Consider the following 20,358-nt stretch of genomic DNA (forward strand, 5'->3'; position numbering starts at 1 on the left):
ATGGCAGCAGGCGAGCGGGGTAGACAGGCAAGCAGACAGACATAAAGGGCGGCAAGGAAAAATCATGAACTTAACAGGCATAAATAAGACGGGAACAAGTAGGAGATAAGAGGCAAACCGAGATAGGGAGCCACGGCAGGGCCTGGAAGGTAGACAAACCAAGAGACGAGGGCTAAAAAAGTGACAGAGACAGGCAGGCGGGGAGACAGATGGCTAGAGAGAGAGAGAGAGAGGGGGGGGGGTGGGCAAACAGCCAGAGAAGCAGACAGACAACCAGAGAGAGGAAGAGGCTGCCAGCCAGTCGGGGAGGAGCAGACAGGCGGGCAGGCAGACACCAGAACAGGAGCGGGCAGGTAGAGGGGCAGGCGGAAGCAAGGAGAGCAGAGGGGAAATGGAGAGGTCGGCAGGAGGGGAGAGAGAACAGGGGAGGCGGGCAGGCAGAGGGGACACGGACGGACGAGAGGGAGAACGGAGTGAATGAACAGATCTGTCTGCAAAGCACACGAGAGGGTGACGGACGTGTGGCCAGAGATCCACACCTGCAGCTCATGGGCACAGGAGGGCAGGCAGAGGCGCTCGGCGCAGGGGGAGAGGGCACCGAGGCTGGGGGACTGTGGCGCACATGATGTGCAGGGCTGTCCACATACACGTGGGGACACTCTTCACACACACACACATGCGCGCGCGCGCACACACACACACACACACACACACACACACCAGAAAGAGGAGGGAGGCAGGCACACGCGGGGAAGAGAGAAGTAAACAGAAACAAGACAGGGCTGGAAAGTCACTTCGAGGTAGAACAGCCTGAGCGGCCAAAGGGACGAGAGAATCAGTCTTGGAGAGAAAACACAGACACACACAGAGAGGCCCACACACAGAAAGAGGGGGACACCCACGTGGACTCACACAAAGACACCGAGGGAAGGGATGGAACAAAATGGAACAGAAGAGGGACCGTAGTCAGACCCGGGCGCGGGGATGATACAAGAGCGGAGACGAGAGAATTCCAAAGGCCGGGTTCAGAGAAGGCTGGAAATCAATGCTCAGTCTAGTGCATTCGTGTGTGTGTCCGGGGAGGGGGTGTATGTCAATAAAGAACGTTTCAGCCTCCCAAGCAAAAACTGGCAGGGTATTCCCTGTCCTGAATCCTGTCCCCCTTGCTGCCTACCTACCCCTCCCTCGTGAGGTGCTCCTGAACACTGTGGGGGGCTGCTGGGTGGCTCCAGGGGGAGAGAAATAACCCAGGAGAGAAACTATCCCTCCGTGCCAGGGGCATGGGGTGGGCCTCAAGGAAGGGGCAGAGTGCGATAGAAAGAACGGGAGGGAGGTGGAGTTCGGAAAGGTGACCAGAAGAAACAAACAAAAAAAGGGTAGAACGGAACCACTGTGCCTCCTTCCGCGAGCACGGCTCAACGGGCAAGTCCCAGGACTTCTGTGATCCAGTCTCTGGATGAGGCAGGCTACTTTGGGGGACTCCTTTTCAGGCTCCCACCTGATCCCCCGAAGCCACTGGGGTACAGTGGGAAATCCTGGGCCAACCGAGTCAGAGGGAGACGTGAGGGTAACCCCTACCTTTTTCTCTTGCCCAGTCCCAGTACTTTTCTGTGGCAGGGTACCTGAGTTCCTTCCACTTTACCAGTGTCGGAGATCACGGAGGAAGGGAGGTACACTGCAACGCGAGAAAAAGAGAAAACAATTTCACAATTCTCAGACTTGACTCTTTCCCCCCTTATGCTAAAAATCTGTTCTACCAACCCCTAAATTAATTTCCCAAGTCAGATGAATTTTAAGAGTCAAGCAGTTGGGGGAGGGGGAGGGGAAGGCAAAGCAGCAAAGAGTGAAGATAAAATTTACAACAATTATAAATCACCGAAAAGGCTGGGCAAAGGGGAGAATCAAACATGGACTCCTTTGAAAAAAAAAAAAAAAAAAAAAAAAACTCAATCATCGGATCTATTCATATCTCTCCCCCCCCCCCAAAGTCACTGGGATTTCTATCACTTTTTTTAAAAGAAAGGGGGAAAAAATCCAGTACCGCTCCTCACTTGAAAGATACGTACACAATTAAATGCGTTTTGACTTCAGTGAGGTATGTAGAAACACAGTTATATATAAACATATATTTCATCTTTTCCTTTTCAATGCCTGAAGGGGAAAAAAAAAAAAAAAAAAAACCCTTCACATCAAACCACTCCCTTCTGAAGTATTCAGAAAAAAAAAAAAAAAAGCTTTTCTTTAAGAGAAGGGAGGTGGGGAGGAAGAGACTAGTAAAGAAAAGAAAAATATTTAAATCTAGTTGGACTAGTATCTAACTAGTTAACCTTTAACAATTTATGCTGATGTCAGACTGAGCATGAGTACTGATTAATGCCCCCCCTCGAATATTTTTTATAGTGGGGGGAGTTAGAAAGAGCAGCCATTTTTGTTTTATGCAGAAATCCTTCATGCCCCCCCCAACGCGCACACACACACACACACACACACACGCGCGCGCGCGCGCACGCACACACACACTCACACACACAGTACACAAGGAAAATATCTCTATTAATCTGTGCACTAATCAGTTATGAAAAAAGGGAGAAATTTGTGGGTTTCTGGGTAAGGGCTTGGAGATGGGGGTGTAACAGGGAGGAGAATGGGGGGGCGAAAAATGAAATATTAAGCCAGCCATTTTGTTTTAAAAGGGGATTTTTCCCCCCTCTCCCTTTCTTCATGGAGGGGGTGGCGGTGCTGGGGGGGGGGTTGTTTTAAAAATAATTTCAAGGCGGCCATCTTAGTGCCTCAGCTCTGAGAAATATTTCTGAGCGCCCCCCTCAGAATTTAAATATATTTAAAGCAACGGAGAGGGGGGCCGAGAGAAGTCGAAAACTTTTATATATATATATATATTTTTTGAATCCCCCTTTCTTGTTCTCTTGGGAGGAAGGGGAGGGGGGGGAAAGTCTCTCAATTTTTTCCAAGACAATTTTTGGGGGTGGTTCGGCCCCCCTCGTGAGCCGGCGGCCCCGAGGGGGGGGTCTGGAGGGGGGTGGCCCGGGGGTTTGGGGGGCTGGGGGAGGCGGTGGGGAGGAGGAGGAGGACGCCGCCGCCGAGGAGGAGGAGGAGGAGGAGGAGGAGGAGGAGGAGGAGGTGGTGGTGGTAGCGGTGGGGGAGGCGGGCGGGCGGTGGGTGGGGGGGTGGTGGGGGGGCCAGAGCCACAGGATGGCTTCCCCTCTGAGGGACGAGGAGGAGGAGGAGGAGGAGATGGTGGTGTCGGAGGAGGAAGAAGAGGAGGAAGAAGAGGGCGACGAGGAGGAGGAGGAGGTGGAGGCGGCCGACGAGGACTACGAGGAGGACGACGACGAGGGAGTGCTCGGGCGCGGGCCGGGCCACGACCGGGGCCGCGACCGCCACAGCCCCCCCGGCTGCCACCTCTTCCCGCCGCCGCCGCCGCCGCCGCCGCCGCCGCTGCCCCCGCCGCCGCCGCCGCCCCCGCCGCCAGGTAAGCGGCCGCCCCGACTCCCGCCTCCCCCCACCCGCCCCCCAGCCCGAGCGGGAGCCGCGGGCGCGCGAGGCCGGGCGGGGGCGAGGCACCCACCGCGCGGCCGAGCCGAGGCGAATCCGGGGCGCCGTGTCGGGCCCGTGGCCCCGCGGCGGGCCGGGCGGGCCGGGCGGGCCAGGGCGGCGGCGGCGGCGGCGGGCGGCCGCGGGGCCAGGCCTCTTCCCCTCCCCCGCCGCACCCCTCCCCCGCCGCCGCCGCCGCCGCCCGCCGCCGCCGCCGCCGCCGCCGCCGCCGCCGCCGTCTCCGCCGCCGCCCCGGCTGGAGAGCGCTGGGCGCGAGCTGCGCGCGCGGACCGGGCCACTCGGTCGCGGCTTTCGGGGGAGGAGGAGGAGGAGATTTTTTTTTTTTTTACCCTCGGCGGGGAGGGGGTAGGCAGGAAACGGCCGCGGCGAAGCCAGGGCCCCCTCCCTGGCCGAGCGAGGGACCGCGGAGACCCTGGCGGCCGGACGGCGGCGTGGAGGAGGGGCGCGTGGGGGAGGGGCGGCCGCGCGGGCGCCCCCCGAGCTCCGGCCGGAGTGGGGTGGCACTGAGGTAACGGGGGCTCTCCGCGTGTGGAGCGGACCGTGGTGCCACCCCCCCCAGGAGTTGGGGAGACGGGGATTGGGGGGGGGTCGGTGTCCGTCGGACCCCCACCTGCGGGGACCTCAGCGCCCGCCAACTCCGGGGCGTGCGGTGGCACGTGGGGGAGGGGTCGTGTGAATGTTTGTGGGCGGCTGGCGACCAGGGGCAGGTGGTGGCCACACTCCAGGCAGACCACTTCCTGGAGTCAGACCTGAGCCTACCGCCTCTCCCCCCCCCCCCCCCCCCAGCTCGCCATAGGGAGAGCACTCCTTTAAGATTGGGGAGCGAGGGGAGAGTGCTTGAGAAACCAGATGCCCCCAACTCCACCCCCTCTATCTCCAGTCTGCTCCGGGCTCTTTTGTGTCAAGTGCGGGGGGTGGGGGGGGGTGCCCAGCGTGACCCCGGCAGTCTGGGGTGGCCGAGCTGCCCAGCTGTGACTCTCACGTGGCTGCCATTCACTGTCACTCACTCTCTCGCGGAAACCACCCGCACCTTGATCACGCTGGGGGGCGTGAACTGCCCACCCAGCTGTTCTGCAGCTTGACCGTCACTCAGCACCCCTCCCCCGGGATAAGTCCCCCGGCTCGCTCTGGGCATTTCCACCGGTGGTGGAAGGGACAGACCGCCGCGTCGCATGGAGGGGGGGGGGGGGGAGACAGCAGTGGCCCCACTCAGACCACCCTCCTAGTGGACTGATTTTTAATCTTCTTGTGGATAGGGGAGCATCCTCAGGGTGTTCACATTTTCTGCTTGGGGATGAAAGGGGACATCCACACCCCCAGGCCCCTGGGTGACATGAAGCACAAATGCACCAAACTTCAAGACGTCTCACATCACGCTCTTTGTAAAACTGTCATATTGATCTGTGTGGTTTATGTAGCAAATGTTCCCCTTGAGTTGAGACCAGCTTTGAGGGAGTGCGGGGTGCCTTCTTGGCGGGGGGGGGGGGGGGGGGGGGGGCAGGAGACTGCGTGTCTGATGGAAACAGGACCCTCCCCCACCCCAGGCTTGTCTGAAAAAGGGAAAAGTTTTTAGAAAGTTATCCCAGAGAACCCAGGGATTTGCAAGAGGGGAAAGGAATAAAGAATCATGGGGAGGGGGGCGCCTGGGACACAGCAGACGAGCTAAGAAGAGGGAAAGGAAGGATGTCAGGTTGTGTTAGGGCACTGGCGGCTCTCACCTATTTGTACTGCGAACTTGGAATGTGGCATTTGGGTGTCTTTGATCCCGGATTTGGGTACGGGAGAGAGAGGAGCATGAAAGAATCTGAGGTCGAGGTGGGTCTTTGTGTCAGTTCTCCCTCCCCCTTTCCCCCCTGCTCTCCGAATAGCCGAGGAGAAACGTCAAAAAAAATTTTTTTTTTAATTTGTATTTGCAGTGAAAACCCACCTCCCCGCTCTCCCAGGGCTGTCTTACCCTCCTCCTCCCAGCCCTCCGAGTCAAAGGAGTGACCCAGATGCACCCCCCAGATGACTTTCTGAGGCAAAACTTTGGGGAAAATATTTTTAGTTCGCTCGTTATTTCTGTCTGCCTGAAGTGTGGGCAAAATAAGCCTCCTCGAAGGAAATTTGTGCGGGCCGCCCCCCCTCAGCCTTCTCCAGAATATGACTTTGGACGTATCCGAGGTCTATTGTTTTTCATTCTGCTTTGATTCTCACCATTTTGTTTTACATTCTTACCCAAGACCAGTTTGATCCCTTCCCCCCTCTCAGCTCCTTACATTGTTAAACGTCTAAAATAATAGCGCTCGTGTTGGTGGGGAAGGGAGCAGGAAGCCCAAAAACTCATTTCTTCTCCCTCCCCCTTCTGGCAAGTCTCGAGAAATAATATAACATAATATATAGATGTGATTCCGTGGGGGTGGGGGTGGGGAATGATTGTGGGTGGTGCGGAAAATTCTGGTAGTTTCTTTGCAAAAGGTCTGAAAATACAAACCCACCCCCTGCGTGCAGTACGCATGTGCAACAGACCTATTATGGTGGTGCGTTGTGGGGGAGGGAGGGGAATTTGAGAAAAAATAAATATATGTGTGAGAGATTGATGGCGAGATTAGGAGGGGAGCGGGGCGGGCGGGAGGCGCGGCCCGGGGCCTGGCTCCTCCCGCCTCCCCCCTCCCGCCTCCCTGGCGCGCCTGGCCCCGCCCCCGCCGCGCGCCGCCCTCCGCCCCCGCCCGCTCCGGGCTCGGAGCCGGGGTGTGGGAGAGTCTGGGCGCCGGGCCAGCATTGAGTGGCTGCTGAGACCGAGGTTGGGACTTGGATTTGCTTTATTGCCCTCCCTTTCCTTTCCTCGCCGTTGCTCCCCGCCTCTCCCCGCCGCCGCCGTCCTCCCCGCCCCCCCCCCCACCCCGAGTCCGGGAGCCTCCTGCCGGGGCGGGGAGTGCGGTGAACTGGCGGCGAGGTCCCGGGGCAGGTGCCCCCATCCCTGGCGGGGCGGGTGGCGGCCCGGGGCCTCTTCCCTGATGCGGAGCCAGTTGGCCTGCCCTCGCCACCGCCCCGGCGGCCTCCCGTTTCCATGTTCACATTAACCCACGTCTGGGGGGGGGGTTAGGGCGAGCTGGCCACGGGGCAGGGCGGCTCGGTGACTTCCTACTCCAGCCCGCAAGCTGACTTCACGGCCCCCCGGGGCCCTTTGCGGGCTCCCCCCCCCCCCCCCCCCCCCCCCCCGCCCCCAGCCCCGTCCTAGAATGCCTCCCTGCACCAGGGGGACACGGGATGTTTTGAGGACAAGTGACATTGAGGAAGGAGGTGCTGGGATCCTGAGGCAGTGGAAGCCCTGTTAATTGTGGCTAATTTCCCCTTGGCCCTTGTGCCACGAAGGATTGTGTGTCCTAGAGCAAGGGGCTGGGCCAGGCCCAGGCCCAGGCCCAGGCCCAGGCTTTCCTCCTGCATGGCTGCCTCGGCCCAGCTGGGACAGGTCTGGCTGGTTAGGCTGGTGCTTGCTGGAGGGGGGAGGGAGGCCATCAGTGTCTTCCCCGGACTGGCAGGGGTCATGAAGGAGGGGGGGAGCATCAGGGAAGCACCCGCCCCCCCCCACCACCTCCCGCCCCTGCCTGGGGAGAAAGCCAGGGACCTAGCCCTTTGCAGGTACAGGCTGTCCTCTGGATTTGCACTCACCAGTATGTTCGAGCGCTGGTGCCTTGGAGGACGCACGTGCAGGGTGTGTCTTTGTCTCGTATCTTTGTTTGGGTCTCCCTCACGGCTTCTGTGTGAATGGGACTAAATTTGGAGACTACGGGTGAGACCAGGGGACAAAGGGTGGGGCCCCTGAGTTCTCTAAGAGAGCAGGGGTGTGGAAATAGATCTGAGGGAGGGTTCCAGGCTACTTGGGAAGAGGAGGCATGTTCAGGGAGTTGTGGAGACTTTCGTAGGGTTAGGGTGTGACGAAGGAGCCCAGACACTGCGGTCCTGTGGGCAAGACGTGAACATGGCTGGCGAGGACTGCTTTTCCTCCAAGGCTGTGTTGGGGTGACAGGAGGCTTGGCGATCGTCTGCGGAAACATAAATAGAGGCCTCCCTCGTGGCAAAAAGGATGTGAGGGCCCCGGGGTGTTAGTGTGAGAACCCAGGTGTCCACCTTTGGCTCTCCCCTCTCAGCATCTGGCTTAGGGAGCTGCCAGCTTGTGTCTCCCCACTCCAAGTGCTGGGGTCAGGCCAGGCCAGCAGCTGGGCATGGCTTCCCCGGTTCCTGGGCAGGATGCCAGCTGGCTGAGCGAGGGGGAACGCAGGAGGGGCCCTGGCGGCGTCTGAAAGGACCTGCCACAGTCAGAGCCCATGGCCTAGAGCCTGCTCCCTTGTTAGTAGGAGGGGAGAGGAGGGAGTGGTTTGGCTGCTCTTCCCTCCTGACCCCTGACCTCCCATTCAGAACCCAAGCGCCCCAGAGTACTCGAAGCACTCTCTGTGCGCAGGCAGCGAAGGGAGGCAAGGTTTGGAGGAGTTCATGGCCGAGTTCCTGGAGAGTTGGGAACAGAAGAGGTGAGGGAGGGTGAGGTCTAGGGGCCGCTGAGACCGGAGGCTCAGGGTTTTTGGTGCTCTCCGCTCCAAAGATAAGGACGACCTTCGGCTGCTGCCTTCGGCCTTGGGCGTGAAGAAGAGAAAACGAGGACCCAAGAAGCAGAAGGAGAACAAGCCAGGGAAGCCCCGAAAACGCAAGAAGCTCGTAAGTGTCGAGGACTCCCGTCTCCACAGCGAGGCTCGGCAGACCTGTTCTCGGAGACCCGCGTTCCCTCTGGTCCCCGTTACGGAGGGTGGGGGGATCCTGAACTCAGGGAGGTCTGACGCCCCTCCGCGCTCTTGCTGGCCTGGAGCTCGTGGATGGCGGGGGCAGGGGGCGCTGGGGGTGGGGGGGCTGACTAGCCTCACTCCCTACAACCCAGTAAGAGCCCAGCTGCCCCCGGGACTTGCCTTAGCAGCAGGGAGTAGCAGTTGAGAGCAGAGGCTGCGGAGGCCAACGGGAGCCTGGTAGTTAGTTCTGTGTCTTCCTGGCGGCTTGTTTAGTTGTCCGTGCCTCAGTTTCCTCATCTGCCAAAAAAAAAAAAAAAGTGGATAAAAATAGATGAGTTACTATCTCCAGGGATCTGTCGGGAAGACGAAAAGAGAGACGGTGCACGTTGTGTGCTAAGAACAGTTCCTGGCACGTGGTGGGACTGGAGAAATGTTATTTTTACTTCCCCTCCCTTAGGACAGTGAGGAGGAATTTGGCTCTGAGCGAGATGAGTACCGGGAGAAGTCAGAGAGCGGAGGCAGTGAATATGGAACCGGACCAGGTCGGAAACGGAGACGGAAGCACAGAGAAAAAAAGGAGAAGAAGACAAAGCGGCGGAAAAAGGGGGAGGGCGACGGGGGGCAAAAGGTGAGTGGGATTCGGGAGCGAGGGGGACAGGCCCGGGGAGCGAGGGAGGGCCGCAAGGAGGGGTGCGCAGTGGAGAGGCTGTACGGGGATGGGCTGGAGAGCCGGTGGGTCGGTGGGACGGTGGGGGCGGGGGAGGGGGGCCAGCGTGGGGGCTGGGGAAGCACCTGCCTCCCAGAAGCTTCGTGTCTCCCAGCAGGTAGAACAGAAGTCGTCAGCGACTCTGCTGCTGACCTGGGGCCTGGAGGATGTGGAGCACGTGTTCTCCGAGGAGGATTACCACACGCTCACCAACTACAAAGCCTTCAGCCAGTTCATGAGGTGCGGGAGGGCTGGCGAGTCCTGGTGACCAGACGCGTTCACTTAGGGAGGCCCTGAACCCCTCTAGAGTCAGATAAAGGCTAAGAAATTGCTCCCCAGAGAAATGCACAGCGCAGACACACAAAACTGCGCACAGAACTCCAGAGATGTCCCAGACTCCTACAGACCCAGGGACCGCAGGCAGGACCCCTGCATGGGGTGGGGCGGGGGTCATTCCTGCGCTAGGTGAGAAAACTCGCTAGCGACAGAGCACAGGGAGGGCCGACAGACCCAGTTTTCCCGAGTCACTTCTCTCTAGACTGAGGCTCAGAGAGAATATCAGTGTGGCCCGATTGCCTGGTTATCCAGGCCCCCGGCCCTTCCTCAGGACCCCGTGAGCATGGAGAACGCATCGCTGGCTGGGGAAGCTGAGCTTCAGTGACTCCCCAAGTAGAACAGGCCAGAGCGGACAGGCCTTCCGGGGAGCAGGCGCTTTAAATAGTGGAGTCCTCTGCGGGTACAGGTCCTGGCTCCGTCTGGGGCCCGGTTTCGTCTTTAATGTTCAGTTTCTGAGTCTGGAAAATCAGCACCGTCACACCGTGTCCCTCATAGGGGGTCTTGCGGGGAGTTGCTGGGGTCAAGAAAGCCCAGGGCACTCTCAGGGTCTTCCCCGCCCCCGCCGGCCCCGGGCCCCCTCCGGGGAGTGTGCCATACTGGGTAGCTGTCCTCGGTACTGTGTCTCCCCTGCCTCACTGCTTAGGACAGTGCTTTTGTGATCACCGAGGTCACCTGTGTCCTCATGAGACTTTAACACCCCACCACAGAGCTCTGCCTGCCACCCTTTGGGCTCCACCTGCTGGCACCCATTCATCGGGGCCCCTGGAGCTTACTAGAAAAACGCAGAGGATCTTGGCAACGTGCAGTATTCATTAAAAAATAGTTTTTTCTTAACGTTTATTTGCTTTTGAGAGAGAGTGTGAGCTGGGGAAGGGCCGAGAGAGAGGGAGACCCAGAATCAGGCTCCAGGCTCTGAGCTGTCCGCACAGAGCCTAAGGCAGGGCTCGAACTCACAAGTTGTGAGATCATGACCTGAGCCGAGGTCAGACACTTAACCGACTGAGCCACCCAGGTGCCCCTACGTGCAATGCAGTATTATCTTGAGTATGAAAGGCGTGATGCATGAGAAGGTGTTTTATGAACTGTCAGACAGTCTAAGTGTCTTTACTGACATCTTTTTTTGTTTCATCCTTTGTTATTTTCTGCGCATTTGTTTTCTTTTTCTCTTTTTTTTATATTTTTTTGTTTATTATTTTTTTCTTTTAAGCTTCTTATTTATTTACTTTTAAAGCGACCTCATTCCTGGGGCACCTGGGTGGCTCAGTCGGGTGGTTAAGTGTCAGACTTCGGCTCAGGTCATGATCTCACGGTTCGTGGGTTCGAGTCCCGCATCAGGCTCTGTACCGGACACTTGCTCAGAGCCTGGAGCCTGCTTCGGATTCTGTGTCTCCTTCTCTCCTCCGCTTGTGCTCCGTTTCACTCTGTCTCTCAAAAATAAGTAAATGTAAAAAGAAAAACAAAAAACTTAAAGTGACCTCATTCCTAACAGGCCGTATTTTCGCCACCCAGGAACTCTAGCTCGTTCGCAGACTTGGTTGCTGAGGGGAAATGGCAGTGTTCCCGGACCATCTGGGAAGGTTCCGAGTCTTCTGCTTCTATGTTTCCAGGCCCCTGATTGCGAAGAAGAATCCTAAGATCCCAATGTCTAAGATGATGACCATCCTTGGGGCCAAGTGGAGAGAGTTCAGTGCCAACAACCCCTTCAAGGGGTCGGCAGCTGCCGTGGCGGCGGCCGCGGCGGCGGCGGCCGCAGCTGTGGCTGAGCAGGTGTCAGCTGCCGTCTCATCGACCGCCCCCGTAGCACCTTCCGGACCCCCCACCCTTCCAGCACCTCCTTCTGCTGATACCCAGCCCCCACCCATCCGAAGAGCCAAAACCAAAGAGGGCAAAGGTGAGGAACTCTTCGCTCAGAACAGCGGTCACCCCGCTGTCCCGACTGCGCAGCCTCGGATTAGAGCATACGATTGTCTTGTCTCCTTGGCCCTGACTGTCACCGCAGAGACGCTTTCCAGGAAGAGGCTGCAGGGAGACCAGAGGCCCCCGTGACCTCCGTTATTCCACGGTGTCGTGACCTCTGCTCTTTCTCCCTCACCCCACTCCTCGTTCAGGTCCAGGCCATAAAAGGCGGAGTAAGAGCCCCCGAGTGCCCGACGGACGCAAGAAGCTTCGGGGAAAAAAGATGGCGCCACTCAAAATCAAACTAGGGCTGCTGGGTGGCAAGCGGAAGAAGGGAGGCTCGGTGAGCGGCCCCTGAAGTCCGCTGAGCACTGGGGAGGAGGGGGGGGTGTGTGTGTCCAGGGCTGGGGGTCCGGACGCAGGGGTCCACGAGGGAAGCCGGAACAGGAGCCAGAGGCCTGGGGCGGGCAGCGGCGTGAAGCCGGCCTCCCTGACCACCACGGGGCTATGGGCAGTATGTCTTTCAGAGCGACGAGGGCCCTGAACCCGAGGCTGAGGAGTCAGACCTGGACAGCGGCAGCGTCCACAGCGCCTCGGGCCGGCCTGATGGCCCTGTCCGCACCAAGAAGCTAAAGAGAGGCCGGCCAGGGAGGAAGAAGAAGAAGGGTGAGGGGTGCTCGCTGTGTGTGGTTTTGACAGCCTGCCTTCCTGCCGTTCGTCCGTGATCTTCATTTTTCCACGCTGTCTCCTTTATTCAACCCTTCTCTCTCCCCGTCCTCCCTCTCTCCTTCTCTCTCCGTGCCCCGTGCCTCCCCTGGTGTGCGCAGCAGTCCTGGGCTGTCCCGCAGTGGCCGGGGAGGACGAGGTTGACGGCTACGAGACGGACCACCAGGATTACTGTGAGGTGTGCCAGCAGGGCGGGGAAATCATTCTGTGCGACACCTGCCCTCGTGCCTACCACCTCGTCTGCCTTGATCCTGAGCTTGACCGGGCTCCTGAGGGCAAATGGAGCTGCCCCCACTGCGTGAGTACGCGGTGCCCTCGGGGACCCCAGCCCCACCCATCTCCTTCCCCCCCCCCCCCCCCCCCCCCCCGCCACGCTTGGGTTGTTCGGTGCCAGATGTGTGAGGTCCCGGGATCCTGGTTCCTCGCCCCCTCCGCCTCCGCCACCCGAATCCACGGCCTCGGAAACTGAGGTGTCCCGCCCCTTCGTTCGCACCCACCTCCTCTGCGCCTCTAGGGTTCAGGTGGCCCGTCTTGGCCTCTGGCTTCCGGTCTCGCCGCTCACGTCCTTCCTTCCTTCCACCTGTCTCTGTCTGTCCCTGGCCTCCCAGGAGAAGGAGGGGGTCCAGTGGGAGGCCAAGGAGGAGGAGGAGGAGTACGAGGAGGAGGGAGAGGAGGAAGGGGAGAAGGAGGAGGAGGACGACCACATGGAGTACTGTCGCGTGTGCAAGGATGGCGGCGAGCTCCTGTGCTGTGACGCCTGCATTTCTTCCTACCACATCCACTGTCTGAACCCGCCCCTGCCTGACATCCCCAACGGTGAATGGCTGTGTCCCCGATGCACAGTGAGTGCGCCCGCCCCACAGCGTCTACTGGCGGCCTGACTCCTCTCCCCCCTCTGGGATCCAGACATCCAGCGCTCTCCTCTCCCCGCCCCTCCCCTCCCCTGCCCTTTGACTCCCCTGTGGGACCCCGTTCTCCTGCTCTAACGGTGGGCTGTGTTTGCCTCTGTGTCTCCTCCTCGCGCATCTCCCCCCAAGTGCCCCGTGCTGAAGGGCCGCGTGCAGAAGATCCTGCATTGGCGGTGGGGGGAGCCACCCGTGTCAGTGCCGGCGCCCCAACAGGCGGATGGGAACCCGGATGCCCCACCCCCCCGCCCCCTTCAAGGCCGATCCGAGCGAGAGTTCTTTGTCAAGTGGGTGGGACTGTCCTACTGGCACTGCTCCTGGGCCAAGGAGCTTCAGGTACGCGGCCCCTCCTCTCCCCCTCCTGTCACCCCCTTGGCCGCTGCTGTCACTCGCTCGCCCCTCGGGCGCCTCGGTCCCACTCCCCTCGCTCGCCCTCACGCTAGGCCTCTGGCCCTCCTCCTGCCGTTGTCTCCACGTGTGGTTCTCTGGCTCTCCAATCCTGTCCACGTCGGCCTCCCTTAGCTTTCCTCCTTCGAGAAAACCTAGCCTTCCTTAGCTCACTCTCCTTCTGTGTCTGTAAGCACGTGTTACCAGCACCCTCGATCTTGCTGACCTCTTCCCTGCGTCCTTTTGCTCGTTAGGCCCTCGCCAGGCCCTGCCTGTTCTGCCTCGCGCACTGTCCGTTCTCCCGCTTTGGCTTTCCGCGTGTCTCGCCCCCTCTTTCGCAGCCCCTTCCCCGGGCCGCTCCCCCGCCGGGGCCCTTCCCTGACCCCCCCACCCCGCTTTGTCCTCTTCGGATGCCGGGACCATCTCTCCCCCGTCCTCTGCGTCCCATCAGTTGGAAATCTTCCACTTGGTGATGTACCGGAACTACCAGCGGAAGAACGACATGGACGAGCCCCCGCCACTGGACTATGGCTCTGGCGAGGACGACGGAAAGAGCGAGAAGCGCAAGGTGAAGGACCCACACTACGCGGAGATGGAGGAAAAGTACTATCGCTTTGGTATCAAGCCGGAGTGGATGACCGTCCACCGCATCATCAACCACAGGTGAGCCTGTGGCCCGTGGGCAGGCCTGCCGGGCTGGGCCGCTCGTGGTGGCGGCCGTGGCCCCGCGTTCGTATTTGTCCGGGAACCAAACGCCTGCTCCCGCTGGATGACTCCCTTTGGGCCTGTGTCCTCAATGGGACAGACCAGGAGGAGAGTCCGGGCGGGCGCGACTCTTCTGTCGTCGCCTCTAATCTGATGACACGCGAGTCTGGGTGTCGGGGCATGAAAGCAAACGTGGAAAACGTGGTTTAGCCAGGCCACTGTTTGTAGTAGCAGTCCTTTCTTGCCGGGACTTGTTACCGCCCGGCGTTATTCTAGGTGTTTACCCATTTCGTTGCTGCCTTCCGCGGCAGAATGTGAGCTCCGTGAGAACAGGGTCACTTGTCTGTTTTGTTCACTGCTGGATCACCCCTGCCCGGAACGGTGCCTCACCCCTCATAGGCGTTCAGTCGATACTGATGAGACGAACAAACGATATAGAAGCCCAGGGATGTTTTCTGATAGTTTTTAAATTTTTTTTGAAGTCTTTATTTTGAAAGCGATCATGAATGGGGAGGGGCAGAGAGAGAGAGAGAAAGAGAGGGACAGAGAGAATCCCAAGCAGGCTCCGCGCTGTGTCAGCAGAGCCCAGCGTGGGGTCTGAACTCACGAACCACGAGATCATGACCCGAGCCGCGACCAAGTGTCAGGCATTTAACCGACCAAGCCACCCAGACGGCCCTGATAGTCGATCGTTAAGAAGCCATCCGGAAAAAGTTAGGGCGGTCTTCGGCCATCCTGAGTTCCTCTGCAGTGTCCCGCCGTTGAGGATTAGGTAACAGGTGCTACGTGTTTGCTGCTGACCGCGTTTGTTAACGATTTCTGTCTATTTGGTCCGTGTTCTTTTTCTCCTCCTGCTCCCCCTTTTGGCCTTCTGCCCCACAGTGTGGATAAAAAGGGGAATTACCACTACCTGGTGAAATGGAGAGACCTGCCGTACGACCAGTCCACGTGGGAGGAAGATGAAATGAACATCCCTGAATACGAGGAGCACAAGCAGAGCTACTGGCGACACCGGTGAGGGAGGCAGGTCGTGGGCTAGAGGGAGTCTGAGGCCGGGGCGTGAACGCTAACCCTCAGGCTGGGCGGAGGTACAGTAGGGACAGGCGCCCCACCTGGCGTGAGGGCAGGGGAGTCCGCGCGGGGTTGTCGGGGGTGGGGCCGGTAAAGAGGCGGCCTGAGGAACAGAGGGAAGATCCTGAGTGATGGGGAAGAGGGTGCTGGGGCCGGGGGAGGGTCGGCTCCGGAGGTGAAATCTAAGGGGTGATGGTGAGGAGCCTGGGGGAAAGGAAACGTGAGGAAGTCGGGTTGAGGGGAAGCGGGATGTAGGTCTGGAGGGGTTCAGAAGAGGGCGAACACTCGAGGAGCAGGCCTCGCTCAGACCCGCTCTGTCCCCAGAGAACTAATTATGGGGGAGGACCCGGCCCAGCCCCGCAAGTACAAGAAGAAGAAGAAGGAGCTGCAGGGCGACGGGCCTCCCAGCTCTCCTACGAATGACGTGAGTCCTCCCACTTGGCCCGTCTCCCGTTTCTAGAACCACGCTGATGGACAGTTTCCCAGGGGCTGTGGACAGGACTGCCCAGTTTTCTGCGAGCTCTCTGAGCGGTAGCCCCTCCCTGCGGTGTCCAGCCTTGTCCCGGGAGTGGCTGGGAATTCTGGCAGTTTGCGAGGAAGCCGCTGGAAGCAGCAGCACGCAGGGCTCTCCCGCCGCCAGCCACCTCTGTCGTGCTGCCGGGGCTGGCTTTCAGGAACGAGGGGGAGGTCCTGGAGACTAGAACGTTCACAGGCTCAGGCCTAGTGGAGGGAGTCGTCGTCCACCTCCACGTCGGTGCCAGGGCGAGGGCGGAGGAGACCAAGGACCCGAGGGGCCCCGACCGTCCCCTTGAGTGTCCGGACTCCTTGCCTCCACAGCCCACGGTGAAATACGAGACTCAGCCGCGGTTTATCACGGCCACGGGAGGCACGCTGCACATGTATCAGCTGGAGGGCTTGAACTGGCTACGCTTCTCGTGGGCTCAGGGCACCGACACCATCCTGGCTGATGAGATGGGGCTGGGCAAGACCATACAGACCATTGTCTTCCTCTACTCGCTCTATAAGGAGGTGCTGGATGCTGGGGCCCCCGAGGGGAAGAGCGGGGAGCGGAGGGCCCTCGAGGGCAGAGGATGGCAGGGAGGAGCGTGGCAGCCAGAGGACTGGGGTCACATCCGGACTAATGGTCCCCCCTACCCTCGACCCCCAGGGCCACACGAAGGGTCCCTTCTTGGTGAGCGCCCCACTCTCCACCATCATTAACTGGGAGCGGGAGTTCCAGATGTGGGCACCCAAGTTCTACGTGGTGACCTACACGGGGGACAAGGACAGCCGGGCCATCATTCGGGAGAACGAGTTTTCCTTCGAAGACAACGCCATCAAAGGTGGCAAGAAAGCTTTTAAGATGAAGGTGGGCCCCTCGACCTTGTCTTCTCTAAGACCCTCAGCTCTGTTATTTCTCTGCCCCAACCCCAATTTTAGTTTCTCGGCGCTCTCTCTCCTTTCCTCCACCTACTCTCACGCTTCTGCTCTCCTGTCCTGGAGACGTAGGGCGTCCATTCTGTCCTCACTGGCCACGTGTTGGTGGTTCGGGGGCCACGTTCAGTAATCCCTGCGTGGAGTCAAAGTTGGAGGACAGGCTGTCTGGCTCCTCTTTGGCAACCACGGCCAGGATGGGGTGTCTGGTAAAGAACAGGGCTGGAGGTCTAGGCGCCTGGGTGTCGGGTGGCAGCCGAACGGACAATGGCTGTGTTGGCAGAGGGAGGCCCAGGTGAAGTTCCACGTGCTCCTGACATCGTACGAGCTGATCACCATTGATCAGGCAGCACTCGGTTCCATCCGCTGGGCCTGCCTTGTGGTGGATGAAGCCCATCGGCTCAAGAATAACCAGTCCAAGGTGAGCGAGATACCCAGAGCTCAGAGTTTGGCTCTACTTCTAAAAAGGAAAGTTCTGGACTTTCTGTGGTCCGGAAGGCAAGATGCCTGGGGACCTCCGGTGGGGAGAGAGGGACAGACTAGGGATTCGGGGCCTCTCATCCTAAAGGGAACCGGAAAAGTGGATACCGTGGTCCAACCACTTGCCACTAACGGGCCCGTTCTCCCGCCTTTCCTTGCCCCACTTTCTAGTTTTTCAGGGTCCTCAATGGCTACAAGATAGATCATAAGTTGCTGCTGACAGGGACTCCATTGCAGAATAATCTGGAGGAGCTTTTCCATCTGCTTAACTTCCTCACCCCCGAGAGGTTTAAGTAAGTGACTCAGCAGGTGGTCTGCAGAGATGAGAAGTGGAGGGACGGGGAACCTGAGTGGGCAGAGGATTCATCTGAGTGAAGAATGGTGCCTGAGGTCAGGGGCAAAGAACCTGATGGGCTTTTCAGTTCCTTATCTTCTTCTGGCTGCTAGCAATCTGGAAGGCTTCTTGGAGGAGTTTGCTGACATATCCAAAGAAGACCAGATTAAGAAACTGCATGATTTGCTTGGGCCGCACATGCTGCGGAGGCTCAAGGCCGATGTCTTTAAGAACATGCCAGCCAAGACAGAGCTCATTGTTCGGGTGGAGCTGAGCCCCATGCAGAAGTGAGTTGAGAGCCGGGTGACCTGGACCCGGGGCTGGGGTTTGGTGGCAGCTTTCCAGGACGTGGGGACCCAGGGCGCCCTCATCACTGCCTCCTTTGTTGTGTGTCTTCCGCGCCCTGGTCTTTAGGAAATACTACAAGTACATCCTGACTCGGAACTTTGAGGCCTTGAATTCACGAGGTGGTGGGAACCAGGTGTCGCTGCTCAACATCATGATGGACCTTAAGAAGTGCTGCAACCATCCCTACCTCTTTCCTGTGGCTGCTATGGTGACGCACGCACTGGGGGCTGATGGCGCGCTAGCTCTCTGAAAACGGGGCGGCGGGGGGGGGGGGGGGGGGGGGGGGGGGGGAGTGGAGGCGGGGCGGGGGGCGTGGCACGGAGTTTCTGGGAGGAGTGGGAATGTGCAAGGCGTGGACGCTGGATTTGGGCTCTGGGCATTCTGGGCACAGTCAGAACATGGGAACGGGTTTCCTGATCTTCCCCTCCCTTCTCCCTTTGCAGGAGTCCCCCAAACTGCCCAGTGGGGCTTATGAGGGTGGGGCACTTATTAAGGCATCTGGGAAGCTTATGCTGCTGCAGAAGATGCTGCGAAAGCTGAAGGAGCAAGGACACCGAGTGCTCATCTTCTCGCAGGTGAGCCGGTCTGTAGCTGTGTTGACCTCGGGCCGGTCCCTTACCTCGGTCCTGTGGCCACCACGGTACGAGAGGCTAGGAGATCACACCCTGGAGGGCGTCTGGTCTGGCTGCATTCATCTTGGCCTCTGATCCCTGTTCTTAACTAAGGTTGTGGAAAGTTGCTGGCCGGCTTCTTTTAAGCCAAATGGGGAAAGGGGGAGGGTGGGTGGGTCATCTGTCTGCTCAGGGTCGTTCCTGGGACTGGAACTGTTTCTTACCCAGGAGCAGGACAGGAGAGCCCAGAGCTCTTACAAATCCGATGAAAGCGATAGGTCCGCTCTCTGGAAATCTGCACGGACAGACGGTTACGTACAGATTTTCTGGGCATTCGTAGGTTTCCCCGAAACCTTTTGGTGGGTCTCAGAGGAGAATCTCTGCCTCAGGAGACACAATCCTGAGCCCAGCAAGTATGACCAGAACGTGGGGCTTGAAGAACATGAAGAGGGACTGGGCGGGGAGGCAGCACCAGTGGAGCACGGGACGGGGCTGGTGGAAAGTGGAGGGATCGTGGTTGGGGTAAAGACGGGGCCCATCCTGCTGCTCCGTCATTCCAGACTCCGTGCTCTTCTCTTGGCATAGATGACCAAGATGTTAGACCTGCTAGAGGACTTCTTAGACTACGAAGGCTACAAGTATGAGCGCATCGACGGCGGCATCACTGGGGCCCTGAGGCAGGAGGCCATCGATCGGTTCAATGGTGAGCGGGAGAGGCCTAGGCCCCACTTTGCGGGCAAGGCCCATGCCTCCTGTGCCTAGGTTCCCGGCATAGCGGGCATTTATTTACCACCCCGCTTCCGAGCTGGGGGTGCGGTTGTCTGCGGTCAAGGAGTGTCTAGTTAGCAGGTGCCTAACCTCTTTCTCTGCCCCCAGCTCTGGCGCCCAGCAGTTCTGCTTCCTACTGTCCACCCGGGCCGGGGGCCTGGGCATCAATCTGGCCACTGCCGACACTGTCATCATCTTCGATTCCGACTGGAACCCTCATAACGACATCCAGGTGGGAACTGGCCTCCTGGAGCCTCTGCCCCAGTTAGCAAGGAAATGTGGGCTCTGGACAGAGAGTGTTGTGTCCTGGGGTCAGAAAGGAAGCTCTCGGGAATAGATGAGCCTCCGTTCCCAGGCACGGGAGCTGCGGCGCAGGCCCTGCCACCCCCCGACCCCCGTTCATCCCCACTGTCTCCTTGCCCCTGCAGGCCTTCAGCCGTGCTCACCGGATCGGCCAGGCCAACAAAGTGATGATTTACCGGTTTGTGACTCGAGCGTCCGTGGAGGAGCGCATCACACAGGTGGCCAAGAGGAAGATGATGCTCACCCACCTGGTGGTGCGGCCTGGGCTGGGCTCCAAGGCGGGCTCCATGTCCAAGCAGGAGCTGGACGACATCCTCAAGTTCGGCACCGAGGAGCTGTTCAAGGATGAGAACGAGGGTGAGAGCCTTTTCCTGTGGTTTCTGGAAAGCAGCCCCTTGCCCTCACGGGAGCACTTGTCTTCTGAAACCCTTCCAGAAACGCTCCCCTGTGCAGCCTGGGGAGGAAGATTGGCACTCTCTTCTTACACGGAGGGTTGAAAACAACCACAAATCTCTAGACTCCCGGGGAAAGGGTCTTCTCCCCTTTGAGCTCCTGGGAAAAGGAAGCAGATGGGAGGGCTTCTCAGTGACCCTTTGCTAAAGTTCTGCCCGAGGTTCTGGTTGGAACTCAGGGTCCCCTCTCGTTCCCGGTCTCCACCAGGGGAGAACAAGGAGGAGGACAGCAGCGTGATTCACTACGACAATGAGGCCATCGCGCGGCTGTTGGACCGGAACCAGGATGCGACAGAGGACACCGACGTGCAGAACATGAACGAGTATCTGAGCTCCTTCAAGGTGGCGCAGTACGTGGTGCGGGAGGAGGACAAGGTGAGAAGCTTGGGGTCACAACGCTGTGTAGCCCGGGCCACCTCTGAAGGGTAGGGTCCCTTCTTGGACCTCGAAGTAGGAGGCTCCCCTTCCGCTCCTGTCATTTATGTGCTCTCTTCCCGTTGCACCCAGCAAAGGGCAGTAGTGGACCTCAGACAGGTTGTTTCCCTAACGGGCGAGAGCAGACTTTG

General features: G+C 59.3%; 1 protein-coding gene and 1 long non-coding RNA gene across 4 annotated transcripts in view; one reads left to right on the forward strand and one right to left on the reverse strand.

Annotated features, from left to right (window-relative positions):
- Positions 1–3,709, reverse strand: part of LOC123602990 — a 25,247-nt gene extending 21,538 nt beyond the window's left edge. For all 3 annotated transcript variants that reach the window (XR_006714666.1, XR_006714667.1, XR_006714668.1), the window contains exons 1-2: positions 3,587–3,709; positions 1,579–1,675 (exon numbers count right to left, since the gene is read on the reverse strand). This is a non-coding gene — a long non-coding RNA (uncharacterized LOC123602990). The remainder of the gene's footprint in view (positions 1–1,578; positions 1,676–3,586) is intronic.
- CHD3 (chromodomain helicase DNA binding protein 3) overlaps positions 3,194–20,358 on the forward strand; it is a 25,565-nt gene continuing 8,400 nt past the window's right edge. Inside the window, 24 exon segments of the mRNA XM_045487354.1 lie at positions 3,194–3,490; positions 8,153–8,265; positions 8,788–8,958; positions 9,152–9,276; positions 10,980–11,263; positions 11,481–11,611; positions 11,784–11,934; positions 12,099–12,292; positions 12,603–12,836; positions 13,032–13,235; positions 13,738–13,949; positions 14,874–15,005; positions 15,387–15,486; positions 15,900–16,091; positions 16,231–16,431; positions 16,780–16,917; positions 17,148–17,269; positions 17,424–17,597; positions 17,725–17,866; positions 18,102–18,233; positions 18,855–18,976; positions 19,146–19,269; positions 19,466–19,697; positions 20,001–20,167. Of these exon segments, the coding sequence (XP_045343310.1) occupies positions 3,211–3,490; positions 8,153–8,265; positions 8,788–8,958; positions 9,152–9,276; positions 10,980–11,263; positions 11,481–11,611; positions 11,784–11,934; positions 12,099–12,292; positions 12,603–12,836; positions 13,032–13,235; positions 13,738–13,949; positions 14,874–15,005; positions 15,387–15,486; positions 15,900–16,091; positions 16,231–16,431; positions 16,780–16,917; positions 17,148–17,269; positions 17,424–17,597; positions 17,725–17,866; positions 18,102–18,233; positions 18,855–18,976; positions 19,146–19,269; positions 19,466–19,697; positions 20,001–20,167 (4,077 nt within the window). The 5' untranslated portion in view covers positions 3,194–3,210.

The sequence above is a fragment of the Leopardus geoffroyi genome, chromosome E1 (genome assembly GCF_018350155.1).
Source record: "Leopardus geoffroyi isolate Oge1 chromosome E1, O.geoffroyi_Oge1_pat1.0, whole genome shotgun sequence".
In the NCBI taxonomy this organism is placed as follows: Eukaryota; Metazoa; Chordata; class Mammalia; order Carnivora; family Felidae; genus Leopardus; species Leopardus geoffroyi.